The 15,372-nt window shown below is 49.0% G+C and overlaps 1 protein-coding gene and 1 non-coding gene across 2 annotated transcripts in view; one reads left to right on the forward strand and one right to left on the reverse strand.

The window, feature by feature from the left end:
* Positions 1-2,029: 2,029 nt before the first annotated feature.
* Positions 2,030-15,372, forward strand: part of HERC2 (HECT and RLD domain containing E3 ubiquitin protein ligase 2) — a 140,943-nt gene continuing 127,600 nt past the window's right edge. Inside the window, exons 1-3 of the mRNA XM_087829217.1 lie at positions 2,030-2,081; positions 2,633-2,735; positions 14,535-14,649. Of these exons, the coding sequence (XP_087685343.1) occupies positions 2,664-2,735; positions 14,535-14,649 (187 nt within the window). The 5' untranslated portion in view covers positions 2,030-2,081; positions 2,633-2,663. The remainder of the gene's footprint in view (positions 2,082-2,632; positions 2,736-14,534; positions 14,650-15,372) is intronic.
* Positions 11,931-12,037, reverse strand: LOC148090664 (U6 spliceosomal RNA). The gene has a single exon (XR_015716388.1). It is a non-coding gene; the product is annotated as a U6 spliceosomal RNA (small nuclear RNA).

Below are 15,372 nucleotides of genomic sequence, written 5' to 3' on the forward strand. Positions count from 1 at the left end.
CTGGCCGAACGTTCCAAAAGGTAGCTAGTGATATTTCCACCCCATGGATACAGAAACTAAGGTTAGCCCTGACCCCTGTGGCTTGGTTGGTTGGTGTCGCCCTGTGCACCTAGGGGTTGCTGGTTTGATTCCTGATCAGGGTACAAGCCTGGGTTGCAGGCTCAAAGAGTTTGTATAGAATTGGTGTTACTTTATTATTTTCCAGTTTCTTAAAATGGAAGCTTAGATTTTAGATGGCTCTCTTCTAAGGTAAGCAGTTAATGTCATAAATTTCACTTAAATCACTGCTTTAGTTGCATCGCACAATTTTTTAAAAAATATGTCTTTATTGACTTCAGAGAGGAAGCGAGAGGGAGGGAGAGAGATGTAAACATCAATGATGAGAGTCATTGATTGCCTGCCTCCTGCACGCCCCCTACTGGGGATCGAGCCCACAACCCAGGCATGTGCCCTGAGCAGGAATCGAACCTCGATCTCCTGGATCCTAGGTCCATGCTCAAGAACCGAGTCATGCCCTCTGGGCACAAATTTATTTACTTACTTTTTACCTTTATTAGTATTTATGTTGAATTTGCTCCCAGGCTATAAACTTGTGTTTTCAGTTTCTTCCGGTCTATCTTTCCTTCTGTGCAACTGCCTCTTTCTGGTTTAGGAACAACCTGCTGTTTTTCAGTAGGAGCATCTCAATATGGCAGGGAGAGCTCATGCATGGGTCAGTACGCCCAAGAGCTCTGCAAGTTCTACGCTGCATCTCGGGAGCTTTGCTCAATGACCAGAGAATCTACATCTAAACCCTTAGGTTCAGCATCGCTCTCTGCGTTTTTAAGCACGTACAGCAAAAATTCGGCACTCTTTTTGGGCCACCGACCCTGTGTCCAGCCCCACCGTTCGGCCTGGGCCCACCTACCAACGCCACCGTTGTAACGAGGGGAGGGCACACACTGCTTCTGGAAAGTGACGTCCTTCAGGTACGTGGCTTTTCAAATGTTCGGACCCTTGACGGCCTGGGCAGTTCCACCCGGGGTCGTAAAGCAACACAAAGACTTGATCCTCCTGATTTGCATGATTTTGCGGGGTTTTCCGGGTCACGGTGAACAGGGAACCATTTCCAGAGGTCACCTCTGGCCGCTTTGGGGAGGAGCCATCGCACACATTTTGATGTTACATTTGAATTTTTGTTCGATTCAAACTACTCCCACTTCCCCTTGAGAGTTGGTCTTGGCCCATCTGGAGTTACGTCCTTTGATTTTCCAGAGTTCCGCGGTTGTCCTGTTACTTACTTTCAAACAAGTTGCTGACGTTCAGGGAGAAAAGAGAGGACCCTCCCTGGGCTGCCTCGTGCGCCCCCTGCTGGGGGTGAGCCCGCTGGTGCACGGGACGGCCGCGCGGTCCTGTTAGTTTTTACTTCTTTGTAATTTAACTCCATGCGAATCAGAGAACATACTTGCGCTACAGATTTCCTGACGTCTGCTTTACGGCCACAGGCTCCCTGGTACTAAAAGTCCTGCTTTCCTCCCATTACCAGACGCTCGGAGGGTTCTGCCCAGGGTTTCGGCTGCATTCGCTGCGACAGACAGGAGGGCGCCCTTGAACCTGCGCGCCAGCCTCCCGGGGGCGTCCTCACCCCTAAGGGCGCCCAGCTTACCCGCCGCGCCGCCCACGAGCGCCCAGGTCCCGCGCGCCCCAGGCGCTGCCAGTCGCAGCGCCCAGGAGGGTTTTTCCGGAAAGATGGGCGAAGTCCGGAATCGGAGTACGTACGCGCGTGCGTGCGCGCGTGCGTGCGGCGGAAATCCCGCCTCCCGGCGCCTGCGATTGGCCGTGACCGCAAGGAGTGCGCTCCAAGTGGGAAAATAAGCGGGATTGAAGGAAGCCGGCGGACCGGGAGGTGGGGCGAAGGGGGTCCTCTTCGCCATTGGCTGGGCCGGCTGGGGAACTTCGCTGCGATTGGCTGGGGAGCGTCCCGCTTGGCCCGCCCCACCGGCCGCGAGCGGCGCCGGGATCACGGGCGCGGGCGGAGCCAGCGGTCTCTCAGAGGCTGGTCCGCGCGCCGCGAGCGAGGCGGCCGGCCCTCCGCGTCTCAGGTCCTGGCGCCCGGGCGCGGCGAGGGCGGCCGGCGGGGGCGCGGGCGGGGCCGGGCCGGGCGCGGCGGGGCGGCGGGCGTGGGCGCGGCCGCGGGACCTGGGCCTGCGCGGACCGTCCGCGGCCGCCGCGGGGCCGTCCCGGTGCCTCAGGGGTGATTGTGTTGGGTCCCGCTGCGGACGCGAGTGTGGTTCACGTTTCGCGCTCGGCCTCCTGGCCTGGGGCCCAGCGGCAGGGGCGCGGTGCTGTCCGGTGCCGCGGAAAGGCGGCTTGTGGCCCGCCGCGTGTACCTTCCGGCTGTCACCCCGCGAAGGGGATGACATTGAGGGTTGGTCTCCTGCGACCGCCCGTGACCCTCAAGGTCTCGCGGGCGTGGGCCAGGCGCCGGGCGGGCCGCGCGTGGCCTCACCTGTGCGGGAGGCGGCTCCGCCCCTCCCCCGCCCTCCATCCTCCCTCCGCCCCGCTTCCCTCCTTGGCCGCACGAAACCTTGCGGGGGGGGCTACGTGACGCCCTCCACGCGTTAGGCTTCCAGCTTTCTTGTTTTCCTTGCAGGTCCGACCGCCGGGAGGAAGCGGGAGGGAAGATGCCGTCCGAGTCTTTCTGTTTGGCCGCCCAGGCTCGGCTGGACTCCAAGTGGTTGAAAACGGACATACAGGTGGGGCGCTGGGAGGGCCCCTGGAGGGTGCGGGGGGTGCCGGGCGCATCTGCCGTCCTTAGGCAAGCGGGTTATTGTTTCCGTTTTTACTGCTGCTTTTACGGGTTGTGTGGCTACATTGTAATTACAGTTACTTGTAAGTGGGAGAAAGTTGAGACCTAGTTGCGCGGAATTTTTTGTTGCTGTTTTTAAGAGGCCTGTATCACTCTCGGCCACTCCTGGGTGACTGACAGTGTGTAAGATGTTCGGTTACTTACCTGGGGGAGAAGTGACAAGCGGTAATTTGTGATGTTCCGAAGGGACTGACTGTTTTTTGGGGAGCGTGTGCTTGTGCTCCTGGAGTGACAGGTTCAGCGGAGTAGTTTTGTCTTTGTGATGGGCCTTAAAGAAGGTTTTTGCATCAGAACCATGTGGCAACAGCTCGCAGGGCAATATACAGATGATGTGCTATAGAATTATACGCTTGAAACCCATATAATCTTATTAACCTGTGTCACCCTAATAAATTTAATAAAAAAAGAACACGTGGAAACAAACGTTGGCCCTAGACTCTGTAATGTTTTGACTTCATCGGATAATTGCAAGCTTGCCCAGAAATTACGGAGTAGATAATAGCTGTAATATTTCTGTGGACTGCCTTCACCGCAGGTTATTTTTGTGTGCAGGTGACTGGGAAAAACTACTTTTGTAACATGTTACCAACAGAAAGAAACGTCTGAAATACTTTGTAGTGTATGTGTTTTCCTCCTCTTCCCTGAGGATAAACATTTTAACTATTCCTCAAGTAATCTGCCTTTTTAAATACAATCTTAAGTACTGCATGATGGTTTATCAAGTGACAGATACCCGTAGTGAAGGATAATTGCTCTTCTTTACTTTTTTTTTAAAGTGCTGAGTCCTGGTAGATAACAAGAGCCAGGAGTTTTAGATTTCTTAAGGTTTATTTTATTGATTTTTGAGAGGGTGGGGAGAGAGAAAATGAAAGTGAAACACACTGATTTGCTGACCCACTTATTTATGCCTCATTGATTGATTGTTGTATGTGCCTGACCAGGGATCAAACCCGCAACCTTGGTGTATCGGGATCACACGCTAACCAACTGAGCTGCAGAGCCAGGGGAGAGCCCAGTGCTTAGAACTATGCTGTGGATAATGGATTGTTATTAGTGGTGCAATGTTAGATGGGAAAAGTACAAAGAATTGGGTCAAGAATTGGCATAGTAGTGACTCTGTTGGTTATTGTCTTTTATTTAGCAATTCCCGTCTGTTTTCCTTTGTCATGTTTTTTTGAGCGGGGCAGGTGAGAGATAATTTCTTATTTCTGAAATCTTGAGACTCAGGCACACTGATTTTAAGAGTTATTTTCATATTAGTGTTTATTTTTAGGGAAACTTTCTGAAGTGAAGTACTTTACCTAATGAAATTTTTTTCCCCTTAGTAATCATAATTGAGTAATTGCTAAATATGAGTTTCAGCATCTTGATCTAAAATCAGTGTAATGCTGAGTTGAGCGCCTGCGATGAGTCTGGCAGACATCCATAAAAAGAAATACCACTTCGGTCTTAGGAGTGCTTATCGGTTTACTTATTCAGAAGTCTTCCAAACTCCTCCTGGGGCAAATGAAGAGGCCTAGGTGTTGGACAGTGCACCAGAGGAAAAATGTGTTGTGGATGTCGAAGCTGTGTAACATCGTGAGAAAGGTGATTGCTGGTTTTATAGACCTACTCCAGCATTGCTTACGAAATGTGAGGAATGAATGTCCTTGTTTCACCCTAAGGAATGGCTTAGACATAGGTTCACTCTTCGGAACCCTTCCTGCGGTCACACATTGGGCATGGAGCCTTACACTAACAGCTTTATCTTCTTGGGGATGTCTCTCCCACCTGCAGTGAGAAGTGTCCCATTTCTTTGTATTGGGAACAGAATTGACACCTAGTTAACTTTATTTTTTAAAAAATATATCTATTGATTTCGGAAAGGGAGAGAGAGAGAAACATCAATGATGAGAGAGTCATTGATCGAGCCCACCACCCGAGCATGTACCCTGACCAGGATTCGAACCCCGATTGCCCGGATCCTAGGTCAATGCTCAACCGCTGAGCCCCGCCCGGCCCAGCGACACCTGGTTAATTTTAAAAGCTGACATTCATGCTTAATCATTTTAACTACCTAACAGGTGGGGTAGAAGCATGTTTCTTAGCCACAGAATTTAGCAAGTCCATTTTCTGCAGCTGTTTCTGTTTGAAATGCCCTAGAAGTTTATAGTGATCTTGGAAAGGAAAAGGTTATGGAGACCGAAAACTTTTAACGTGTGTATATTAAGAACGGAGATACTGATTTGAGACTTCGTTGATTGTCAACGTTTAGATGTTTCGGCCTAGGGCCTGGCCACCAGCTGCCTCTAATGGAGTGCCCGTTACGTGGCAGGCCCTACCTGGTTTCTACATACACGCTTTCTGTTCTTTCACCGCTGTTTCCTGATTGCTGTGTGGAGTCCCTTGAATCATCATGTTTTCCTTTACAACTATTGGAGGGCGATATAGTCACTCCCGCTGCTGACTTTCTATTTACAGTAAAAGTCCTGTCTGATGGTGGTAGGTTTTTCAGTGAACCAAAAAGTCAATTAAGTAAAGGAGCTGTAAAAAATAGTACGTGATACCTTGGCTCTGGCCAGTGTGGCTCGGTTGCTTGGCGCGTCATCTAGTATATGAAAGGTCGCCTGTGCGGTTCCAGGTCAGGTCAGGGCACGTACCCAGGTTTCGGGTACAGGTGCGTACAGGAGGCAAGCCATTGATGTTTCTCTCCCCTCTCCTTCGTCTCTCTCTAAGATCAATAAAAGCATATTTAAATAGTACATGATCCTGTAAAAAGTTTTTATTTTTAAAACATATGCATATTTATTTACTAGTCTGGATGTAAGGGTAAGGCTCCAAGAATGGCGTTTATCCTGCTCTTTCTTGCATAAGCTGTGCTCAGATGAATTTCCTACAGTTTCTATTTTTGGGTTCTTTGAAGTAGAGCATGAAATTAGATATGTATGAAGCAATTTTTTGAAACTTTTTATTTGGAAATAATAATAGGCGCCCAGGAAGTCGTGTAGAAAGTAGAGAGGTCACTGCATAGTCTTCAGCCAGGCTCCCCCAGTGTTTACGTCTTATGTAACAGTGCACGGTACTGACGGCAGGAAATGGACGGTGGTACCGTGTGTGTGGCTCTGTGCCACTTCGCCACGTGTAATCACCGCCACAGTGGAGATTCAGAGCTGCCCCTTCCCCGCAGAGCTGTCCCTGCTGCCACTCTCCCTCCCCCGTCCTCTCTCCCTGGCAGTCACTAATCGCCCCATCACTATAATTTTGTCATTCGAGAATGTCATACGGTATGTGACCTTTTGAGATTGGCAAAATGCCCTTGAGGGCCATCAGAATTGTTGAGTGTATCAATAATTAAACCCAGACCATTTATTCGTCTCTTCTAATTGTCAGCTTAAAATGATTAAGCATGAATGTTAGCTTTTAAAATTAAATGTAAAATCATTAAATGTGTATTCTCACTTTACGCTTCAAAATATCAGTAGATTAAAAAATGGAAATACAAACATCTTGGTAAGTTCTATTCTCAGGTTTTACAGTTGAGAGATGAGATGTAGAAATAAAAGGATTTTGTAAATACAGTTAATTTATGTTCATAATGACTTGTGATTACTTTCATGTGTTTTTATTTATGTTTTGGTTATATCATTATATTTTGGGTCAGCTTTGTCAGAGTTTATACATTTTATTAGCCTTTTTTTTAAAGAACTGACTTCTAGCTTTGGTTTTTGGAAAAGACTAATAGTTTTAGGGAAAGGAAATGAGTTTACTCTTCGACTTGACAACAAGGCTTTATTGGAAGAAAATTGAGTGACATATTTCAGGTACCAAGAAAAGAAAATGTGAGCGCACGATTTTATGTTCTAGCAAAACTGACCTTCCAGTTAACAAGTACACCAACTCATCAATGAGTGAGAATTCAGGATACGCTGTTTCCACAAGTCCATCCTGAGGAATTGAGTAGACAGACCTTTATTTTTTTGTTTTTTAAAAATATATCTTTATTGATTTCAGATAGAGGGAGGGAGAGGGGGAGAGTCATTGATTGGCTGCCTCCTGCGCGCCCCCTGCTGGGGATTGAGCCCGTAACCCAGGCCTGTGCCCTGACCGGGAATCGAACCTTGATCTCCCGGATCCTAGGTTGATGCTCAGCCACTGAGCCTCGCCCGCTCGGGCGAGTAGACAGATCTTCAGACAGTAGATTGACAGGAAGACGGGCGCTGGGCACTGAACCTGTAGTTGAGTGTAGAACCCAGATTAAATGAGTTTTAAAAGGGAGAGAGCATAGACTCTAATAGCTATATGCCTAGACCTGGTAGGTTATAATGAATTTGTTCTGCAGTGTCCAGTCCGTTGAGGCTGTGCATCGAAGTTTTCACTTGTGTTTTCCATCTCTGGAGAGGCCCTTCGGGTCCTTTTTTTACACTTTTGGTTTCACTTGACACCCTTTTCATAGTTTCTTTGTCAGCACGTTGAGCATATCTGTGATACAACTTTGTTTTTCTTTTAAATCCTCAACCGAGGGCTTGTTTTCATTGATTCTTAGAGGTAGGGAAGGAGGGGGAGGGAGAGAAACATTGATGTGTGAGAAACATCAATCGGTTGCTTCCTGTCTGAACCCACAGCCCAGGTGTGTGCCCTGACTGGGAGTCAGGTCCTCAGCCTTGGTGTATTAGGACGGTACTCTGACCAACTGAGCCTGGCCAGGGCCTGGTAATTTTATACTGAATGCTTAACACTATAAATATATGTCATTCTGTGTTGGGTTTTGTTTTATTTCTTTGAGGAGCCTTAGTTTTGTCTGGTATGCATGTCAGTTACTTGGGGTCAATTTGGCCTTTCCAGAGCTTGATCCTCAGGTGTGTTTGGGCTGACCTAGCACAGCCTTTAGTCTTGGGCTGATTGATCTGCCCTGCGAAGGCCGTATCCTTTTTAGGATATTGTGTTGTGAGGTCTTTCCATTCTGGTTGGTGGAAACACCAGGTTTTCCCAGAGTGGATCGTGGGGATTCTGCCTCCTCCTTTCTAGTGGTCTTGGTAGTTTTCTCATCCGGTGCCCAGATTAGCCAGGGACTCAGGGTCCCCTCTGCCCACCTCCAGAGATCACCTTCTCTCTGCAGCTGCCCCCTCTCCTGTATTCTTGTTATTTTGACCTACTTATAGCTGATCTGTCTCCTCAACCCAGCAGGCCCTCTGGGCTCTGTGGGTTCCCCTGTCCTGTGCTGCATGCAGCCTGGGAGCTGCTTCTAGGCAGGAAGCTGGGCGGCTGTCACCGTACTTCATGTGCTGCCCTCAGGGAGCCCCGCTGTTGGCTGCCTGTTGCCTGGTGTTTGGAAATAGCTGTTTGATGTGTTCTGTCTGGTTTCTAGTTGATTGTAGCACAGGTGGTTCCTAAAGAGGTCGATCTTTCCCAGGTAGAAGCACAGGCCTAACTAATCTGCTTTTAGCTCATTCACTGAGGTCTTATGTTTTGGATATTTCATGGGCCTGAAATTTCCATGTTTTTGTTTAAGTGAATTTTATTGAGGTATAATTATATTTAGTAACATGCACCTATTTTCTATGTGTAGCTTACAGTGTTTTGGCAGCTTGTTTACCTGCCACATTGGGTACTTCTTCATGGTTTCCAGTTCTCTGTTGAAATGCTCAATTGGATCTTTCAGTTGCTTGAACACATCCGACCTGGCACAGCCTTGGAGTCTGGGACTGCACCCCTCCTTCTGGGTTGATGCCCCAGTGTGCCTGTGGGCTGCCCTTTATTTTCAGCCTTGTGTATCCTGTCACACCACAGGGCATGGGTTATGGCTCCAGCTGTCTGCCATAGAGCCCATGACACCCTGGAAGGTGGGGGAACAGCAGGAGCTAGCTCCCCAGGGGTGAGCAGTCACCAGTTGGCAGGGAGAGATAAGGGAACTGGGTTTTTAATTCCCGCCTTTTGCTCCTCCCTTGGACTGTTCTGTGATTCTTGCAAACTTTGAGAAGAGCCCATGTGCCCTGGCGGCTGTGGTTCAGTGGTTAGAGCATCGGCCTGAGCATTGAAGGGCCATGGGTTTGATTCTGGTCAAGGGCACATACCTGGGTTGCAGGTTCAATCCCCGGCCCCACTTGGGGCGAGTGTGGGAGGCAACCAATGATCGGTCTCCCATTGATGTTTCTCTCTCTCCCTTTCTCCCCTCCACTCTCTCTAAAAAAAAATCAATGGAAAAAAATATCCTCAGGTAAGGATAAAAAAGAAGTGCCCAGTGGGGGCGCCTCTGGCCCTGCTGCCCCGGGTTGGCTGGGGTGTGGGGGCCAGTGCAGCACCACAGAGGCAGCAGCGTTCTCTGGAAAGGCCAGACAGTGAGCATTTCTGCGGGCCCTGTGTTCTCTGTCACAGCTTCTCACCGCTGCTGTTGGCCTGGGACAGCAGCCACAGACCATACGTTGACCGGCGAGTGAGGCTGGGCTCCAGTAAAACTGTTCGGGTGCTGAGGTTTGCGTGCCATAATTTGCAGGTGCCACGCGACATTTTCCTGCTTGTGGTTATCTTTCAACATGGAAAAATGTATAAAGCATTCTTAGCTTGCGTGTGGGTCACATGATGTCGGGTGGTGGGCCAGATTTGCTGACCCCTGTAGTAATAAGCTGCTTCGTGGGCTTCACGGGCTCCCTGTCTTGTTTTTAATTTTATTTATTTTTAATTGATTTAGAGAGAGAGGGGGGGAGAGAAAAAGAGAGAGAGGAACATCAATTTGTCGTTCCACTTATTCATGTATCGTTGGTTGATTGTTGCACGTGCCCTGGCTGGAGAGCGAACCCACAACCTTGGTGTATGGGGACGATGCTCTGACCCACTGAGCCACCCGGCCAGGGCCTGGGCTCCCTGCCATGTGGTCCCCTTTTCCCTTCCCCTCTGCCCTGGGCTGGGGTCTGCCAAGTAGTGTCAGCACTTTAATCCGTTGCTCAAGTTCCTCTTTGTTCCCCAGAGAGGAGGAAAGGAAAGGAGGGAAGGGGGGGGAGAGAGAGAGAGAGAGAGAGAGGAACATCGATGTGAGAGAGGCACATTGATTGGTTGCCTTCCGCTCCTACCCGGACCAGGACCGGAAATCGAACCAGAGACTCTGCGGTGCACAGGCCGACGCTTGGACCACTGAGCACCCTGGCCAGGCTCACTTTCAGGACAGCGTCTGTGTCTACATTTCTGTTTTCTGGATTCACTCTTGATCTGTTTCTGTTGCCTTCTATTTTTTTGTTTCTTTTGTTGTTTTTTCAAAATATTTTTATTGATTTCAGATAGGAAGGGAGAGGGAGAGAGAGAGAAACATCAATGATGAGAGTCACTGATGGGCTGCCTCCTGCACGCTGCCCTCTGGGGACTGAGCCTGCACCCGGGCGTGTGCCTGGCCTGCGATCTCCTGGATCCTAGGTCGATGCTCAACCGCTGAGCCACGCCTGGTCAGGCTGTTTTTCATTTTCAATCGCATGGCCTTGTCTTGGCTATTATTATTTTTGAGCTGCAGCTATTGTGTATGAAACTGTTGTGATCATCTGTGGCTTGGACAGCAGCCTCCTTGCTCAGAAAGGATTACCATGTTAGCAGCGCGTGTGGTGCCAGGTCACTGCCGGGCTGTCGGGACTGAGATGACTCAGGGCTGGCTCCTTTCTGGGAGGGCAGTCGGCCTCCACCCCACTGTGTTCTGGTGCGTGTGGCCCTCCAAGGGGCCCCTTAGCATGGTGTGTTTACCAGTCCCACTCCCCCCCCCCCCCCGGGGACACTGGCTTCAGCCCGTCTCCACAGCTCTGATGCGGGCTCTTGGTCTCAGCCCTGCTCCCAGAATTGGCAGGTGCCGGTCTGGGCTGCCCCGTCCTGGGTCTCAGGCTTCCTTCTTGCTGCCTGCATGTCTTCAAACAGACGTACTTTATTTACCTTTCTGCCTAACCTTCCCAGCTGCTCTTGAAATTGGTTCAAGTTTTTTGGAATTGCTGTGTTGTCCTATGTTCAGTAGGTGCTTAATATTTTTCTGCAAGGCCAAGAAGAAAAGCCAGATACCTTAATTTTAGTCATCTGCAAATACTTGAGCAGATACCATTTCAGGCGTATTTAGGGAAAGGAAACATTTTCTGACCTGTGAGGTGATCAGAATGCCACTTACTGACTCGGCACACTTCGTTTTGGGTGATTCTGTGTAATTGTAGTTTGTGAAGCAGGACCTTTATTTACTTATGTATTTTTAGTAGTCATTGTAATAGAGACTTAAGGGTTGGCTTGCTCAGTCCAGTTTGCGGTTCAAGTGTTGGTAGCACCCATGTGGGGGGCTTGTGGCTGCACGTGGGGGTGCACGCCCTGGTGCTGGTCAGAGGAGCAGCTTGGGAGTTCGGCCTCCCCCCCAGGCCTCCTCCGACTGCCTTGGTGGTGTGTGATCTTGGTCAAGTACCTGAACCTCTGTTCACTGCTCCTCAAAACTGGGCCCATTGTGACCCCCTTTCCCCCCCCGCTGGCTTCTTTTCAGGGTGACTGCCTTTAGCTGCTATGTCATTTTATTTTTTTCATTTTTTAACTTTTTATAATTTTTATTTTTGTTTAAAGTATTACAAATGTCCCTTTTTCTCCCCAATGACCCATTCCCCCCCCCCGGTTCCTTCCCTCTCCCCAGTCACTCTCCCCACCATTGTCCGTGTCCTTGGGTTGTGTATATATGCACATAAATTCTTTGGTTACTCTCTCCCTCTCCACCCCCCCGCCCCCCTCCATCCCTCTGACCTTTGGTCAGTCTCAACTATGCTTCCATGTCATTGAATCTGTTCTGTTCATCAGTTTATTAAGTTCTTTAGATTCCACGTATAAGCGAGATCATGTGATATTTTTCTTTTGCTACCTGGCTTATTTCACTTAGCATAATATTCTCCAGGACCATCCATACTGTCCCAAAGGGTACGAGCTGCTGCTTCTTTACAGCTGCGTAGTATTCCACGGTGTAAATGTCCCACAGCTTTTTAATCCACTCATCTACTGATGGGCACTTGGGCTGTTTCCAGATCTTTGCTATTGTAAACTGTGCTGCTATGAACATAGGGGTGAATAAATCCTTTCTGATGAATGTTTCAGGATTCTTAGGATACATTCCTAGGAAAATATGGAACGCTTCACGAATTTGCATGTCATCCTTGCGCAGGGGCCATGCTAATCTTCCCTGTATCGTTCCAATTTTAGTATATGTGCTGCCGAAGTGAGCACTGTGATGTCATTTTAGAGGTGGGACGTGACGATGTGAACAAAACGGAAAAGGGTCCTGGGATCGAGTAGTGCTAATGATACGTACTTGGATTCTGTATGAAAAAGTTAAAGAAAATTTAAAACCTCTCTCACCGAACCTGTTGGGAACTTTTATGTAAGTTTACTAATGAGGTCAAGCTAAGTGTAGACAGTTGTACAGACACCCTTGTTGGTGGTGTTAATTCTTACCGAGGATATTTTTTCCATTTACTTTTAGAGAGAGTGGAAGGGGAGAGAAACATCGATGTGACAGAGACATGTCAATTGGTTGCCTCCCTCCTGTGCCCGGACCAGGTCCAGGGATCGAACCTGCAACCCAGGGACTTGCCCTTGACTGGAATCGAACCCGAGACCCTTCAGTGTGCAGGCTCATGCTCTAACCACTGAGCACTGGCCAAGGCTGCACAGACACTCTTACACTGACAAGTTGGCGCGATTTTAGTGCCTGCGCAGGCTCTTCTCACAGAGCCCTGACTACATCCCCTTTTCCGCTTCCTTCTGGGGATCCTGAGCTTGCCTCCAGGTCCGCTGGCCCCCCAGGGGCCTCACCCCTGCCTTCCCTTCCAGCTTTTTCAGGCATCTCCAGGGAAGCTGGCTTCGTCACCTTAGTAACGTTCCTCCTCCAGCCCTCTCCAGTGCCAGAACCTTCTACTTTGAATGGTGGTCCCCAGAGTCCGTGGCTCATTTCTGTCTTTCGGTCCTCAGTTCCTAAGAGGCTTTTCCAGCATGTGTCCCTCCAGATGCTGTCTCCCCCTCCCACACACTGCCCTCCCCTCCACCCTCTGGACACTGCGTCAGTGGTCAAGAATGGGTGGTGGTGCCCGGCTGGCGTGGCTCAGCAGTGGAGCATCGACGTAGGATCCAGGAGATGGCGGTTTGATTCCTGCTCAGGGCACATGCCCGGGTTTCGGGTTCGATCCCCAGCAGGGGGCGTGCAGGAGGCAGCTGATCAATGACTCATCATTGATGTTTCTCCCTCCCTTCCTCTCTGAAATCAATAAAGATAATTTTAAAAAAAGAGTGGGTAGTGGTGCCCTGGCCGGTGTGGCTCAGCGGTTAGAGCATCGGCCTGATCACTTAAGGTTCTTGGATTTGATTTCCGGTCAAGGGCATGTACCTGGGTTGCGGGTTTGATCCCCGGCCCTGGTCAGGGTGCGTTGGGAGGTAACCAGTCGATGTGTGTCTCTCACATTGATGTCCCCACCCCCTTTCCACTCTCTTTAAGGATCATGGAAAAAGGACCCTACAGGGAGGTTTAACAAAAACAAGTAAGAATGTGTGGTGACAGTAATTCTTGTTTCCAAGTGAACTTCTTCCTTGGCTTATTCTTTAAACTTTTCATCTTTACCAGGCCTTTCAACCTGGCCTGTACCCCAAAACATTTGTTCCTGAACCCCAGCTACCTTGGGGTCATCCCAGTGTGCAGGGGGGCTCAGGACGGTAATCCACTCTCCTTCCTTGGCTGTCGGCACCTCCTCCAGACCCAGATTGCAGTCTCTAGCCCTGAGCACTCTGCTGTGGTCTGGAAATCTGGGTTTGCATTCAGTGTGTGTGTAGAGAGGAGCTCCTTGTTTACGTTCAGTTAGTGCAGGTCTCAAGGGTTCCAGCCGAGCCAGCCCTGGCTGGTGCAGCTCAGTGGGTTGGGCATTCATCCTGTGCACCCAATGGTCGCTGACTCGATTCCCGCTCGGGGCACTTGCCTTGGTTTTGGGCTCCATACCCAGAAGGGAGTGTGGAGGAGGCAGCCTATCGATGGTTCAGTCTCACATCCATGTTTCTCTCTAAATAATAATAATAATTGATTAATTTGCTTGTTTTCAGTTATAGGTTTTGTTTTCTTATGATTTAATTTTAACTTTCGAAGATAGACATCATTTGTGTGTTTTAGAAGTGAAAACGTGAGGTGTACTCAGTCAATCTTTCTTTACTGCCTCCCACTCGCAGCCCCTGCTGTGTCCCCGGGTTAATACTTGTTTCCGGTTTGTCTCCCCACCTTCCCACAGCCCGGGCTTTGCGTGTCTTTTTTCTTGTACCTTGCATGACAGTTACATAGTATATACAGTTATGTGCTGTGTGCCTTTTTCACTTAACTGTTTTTCTCGGGGTAATTATTATTTTTTTAAATATATCTTTATTGATTTCAGAGACAGGAAAGAGGGAGAGCGAGAGATAAAAACATCAATGATGAGAGAGTCATTGATCGGCTGCCTCCTGCAGGCCCCTGACTGGGGATCAAGCCCGCAGCCCCGGCATGTGCCCTGACTGGGAATTGAACGCCGATTGCCTGGATCCTAGGCCGATGCTCAGCTGCTGAGCCACAGCTGGCTGGGTTCTTGGGGTAATTTTTATTAAACGTTGAATGGTTGAATAAATAAGAGGAAGTGGGATTTTTTGTGTCATTATGTAAGACTCGGTTGTGATTGTGGTCACGCTGTAAGTTCATCTTTATCGTTGCCAGCTTGCGTTCACGGGAGATGGGCTCTGCGGTCTGTGGAATGAGATGGTCAAAGATGGAGAAATCGTATACACCGGGGCAGAACTCACCCAGAGTGGAGAGCTTCCCCCTAGAAAAGGTAAGTGCCTGAACTAGTGTTTCTCATTTTGTAAAGACCTTCATAAATCACATTTTATAGAAATTGTGGGATGTGCTGAAGAAATAAGGTCTAAGCATAACTCTGAAGTTTTGTTTCGCTTTGGGGATTGCTGTGTAAATGGTAGTTACTGTTACCAGCTACCTGGATTTCATTGTCCTGTGTGCATTGAAGGCCTTTTCATTGCAGGACCCCTCACTGTGGGCCCCCCAAAAGTCTCCTCTGCAGCTTATAGACATGTCATTTCATATTTTTTCTTTTCTTAAAAAATGTGTTTTTTTATTGGTTTCAGAGAGAGGAAGGGAGAGGGGGAGAGAGAGAACCATCAATGATGAGAGTCGTTGATCGGCTGCCTCCCGCGTACCCCCTGCTGGGGATCAAGCCCACAACCCGGGCATGTGCCCTGACCTCCTGGTTCCTGGGTCAACACTCAACCACTGAGCCACACCGGCTAGGCTTATGTTTCTTCTTTTAAGTTTTGAGTATGCCTTGCTCAGCTAGCCATAAAGAGTGATTTTAAAAAGCTATTTTTTATTAAAAAGAAATTTAAAACACATTTTAATTATAGTTGATGTACAGTTTTGTTTGGTTTCCGGTGTACAGCACAGTGATTAGACATTTATATAACATAAAGTGGCCACCCAGACAAGTCTCATACCCACCTGGCACCGTACGTAGTTATCATAGCATCGTTGCCTGCATTCC

Source organism: Miniopterus natalensis, chromosome 22, assembly GCF_054644295.1.
Source record: "Miniopterus natalensis isolate mMinNat1 chromosome 22, mMinNat1.hap1, whole genome shotgun sequence".
Classification (NCBI taxonomy): Eukaryota; Metazoa; Chordata; class Mammalia; order Chiroptera; family Miniopteridae; genus Miniopterus; species Miniopterus natalensis.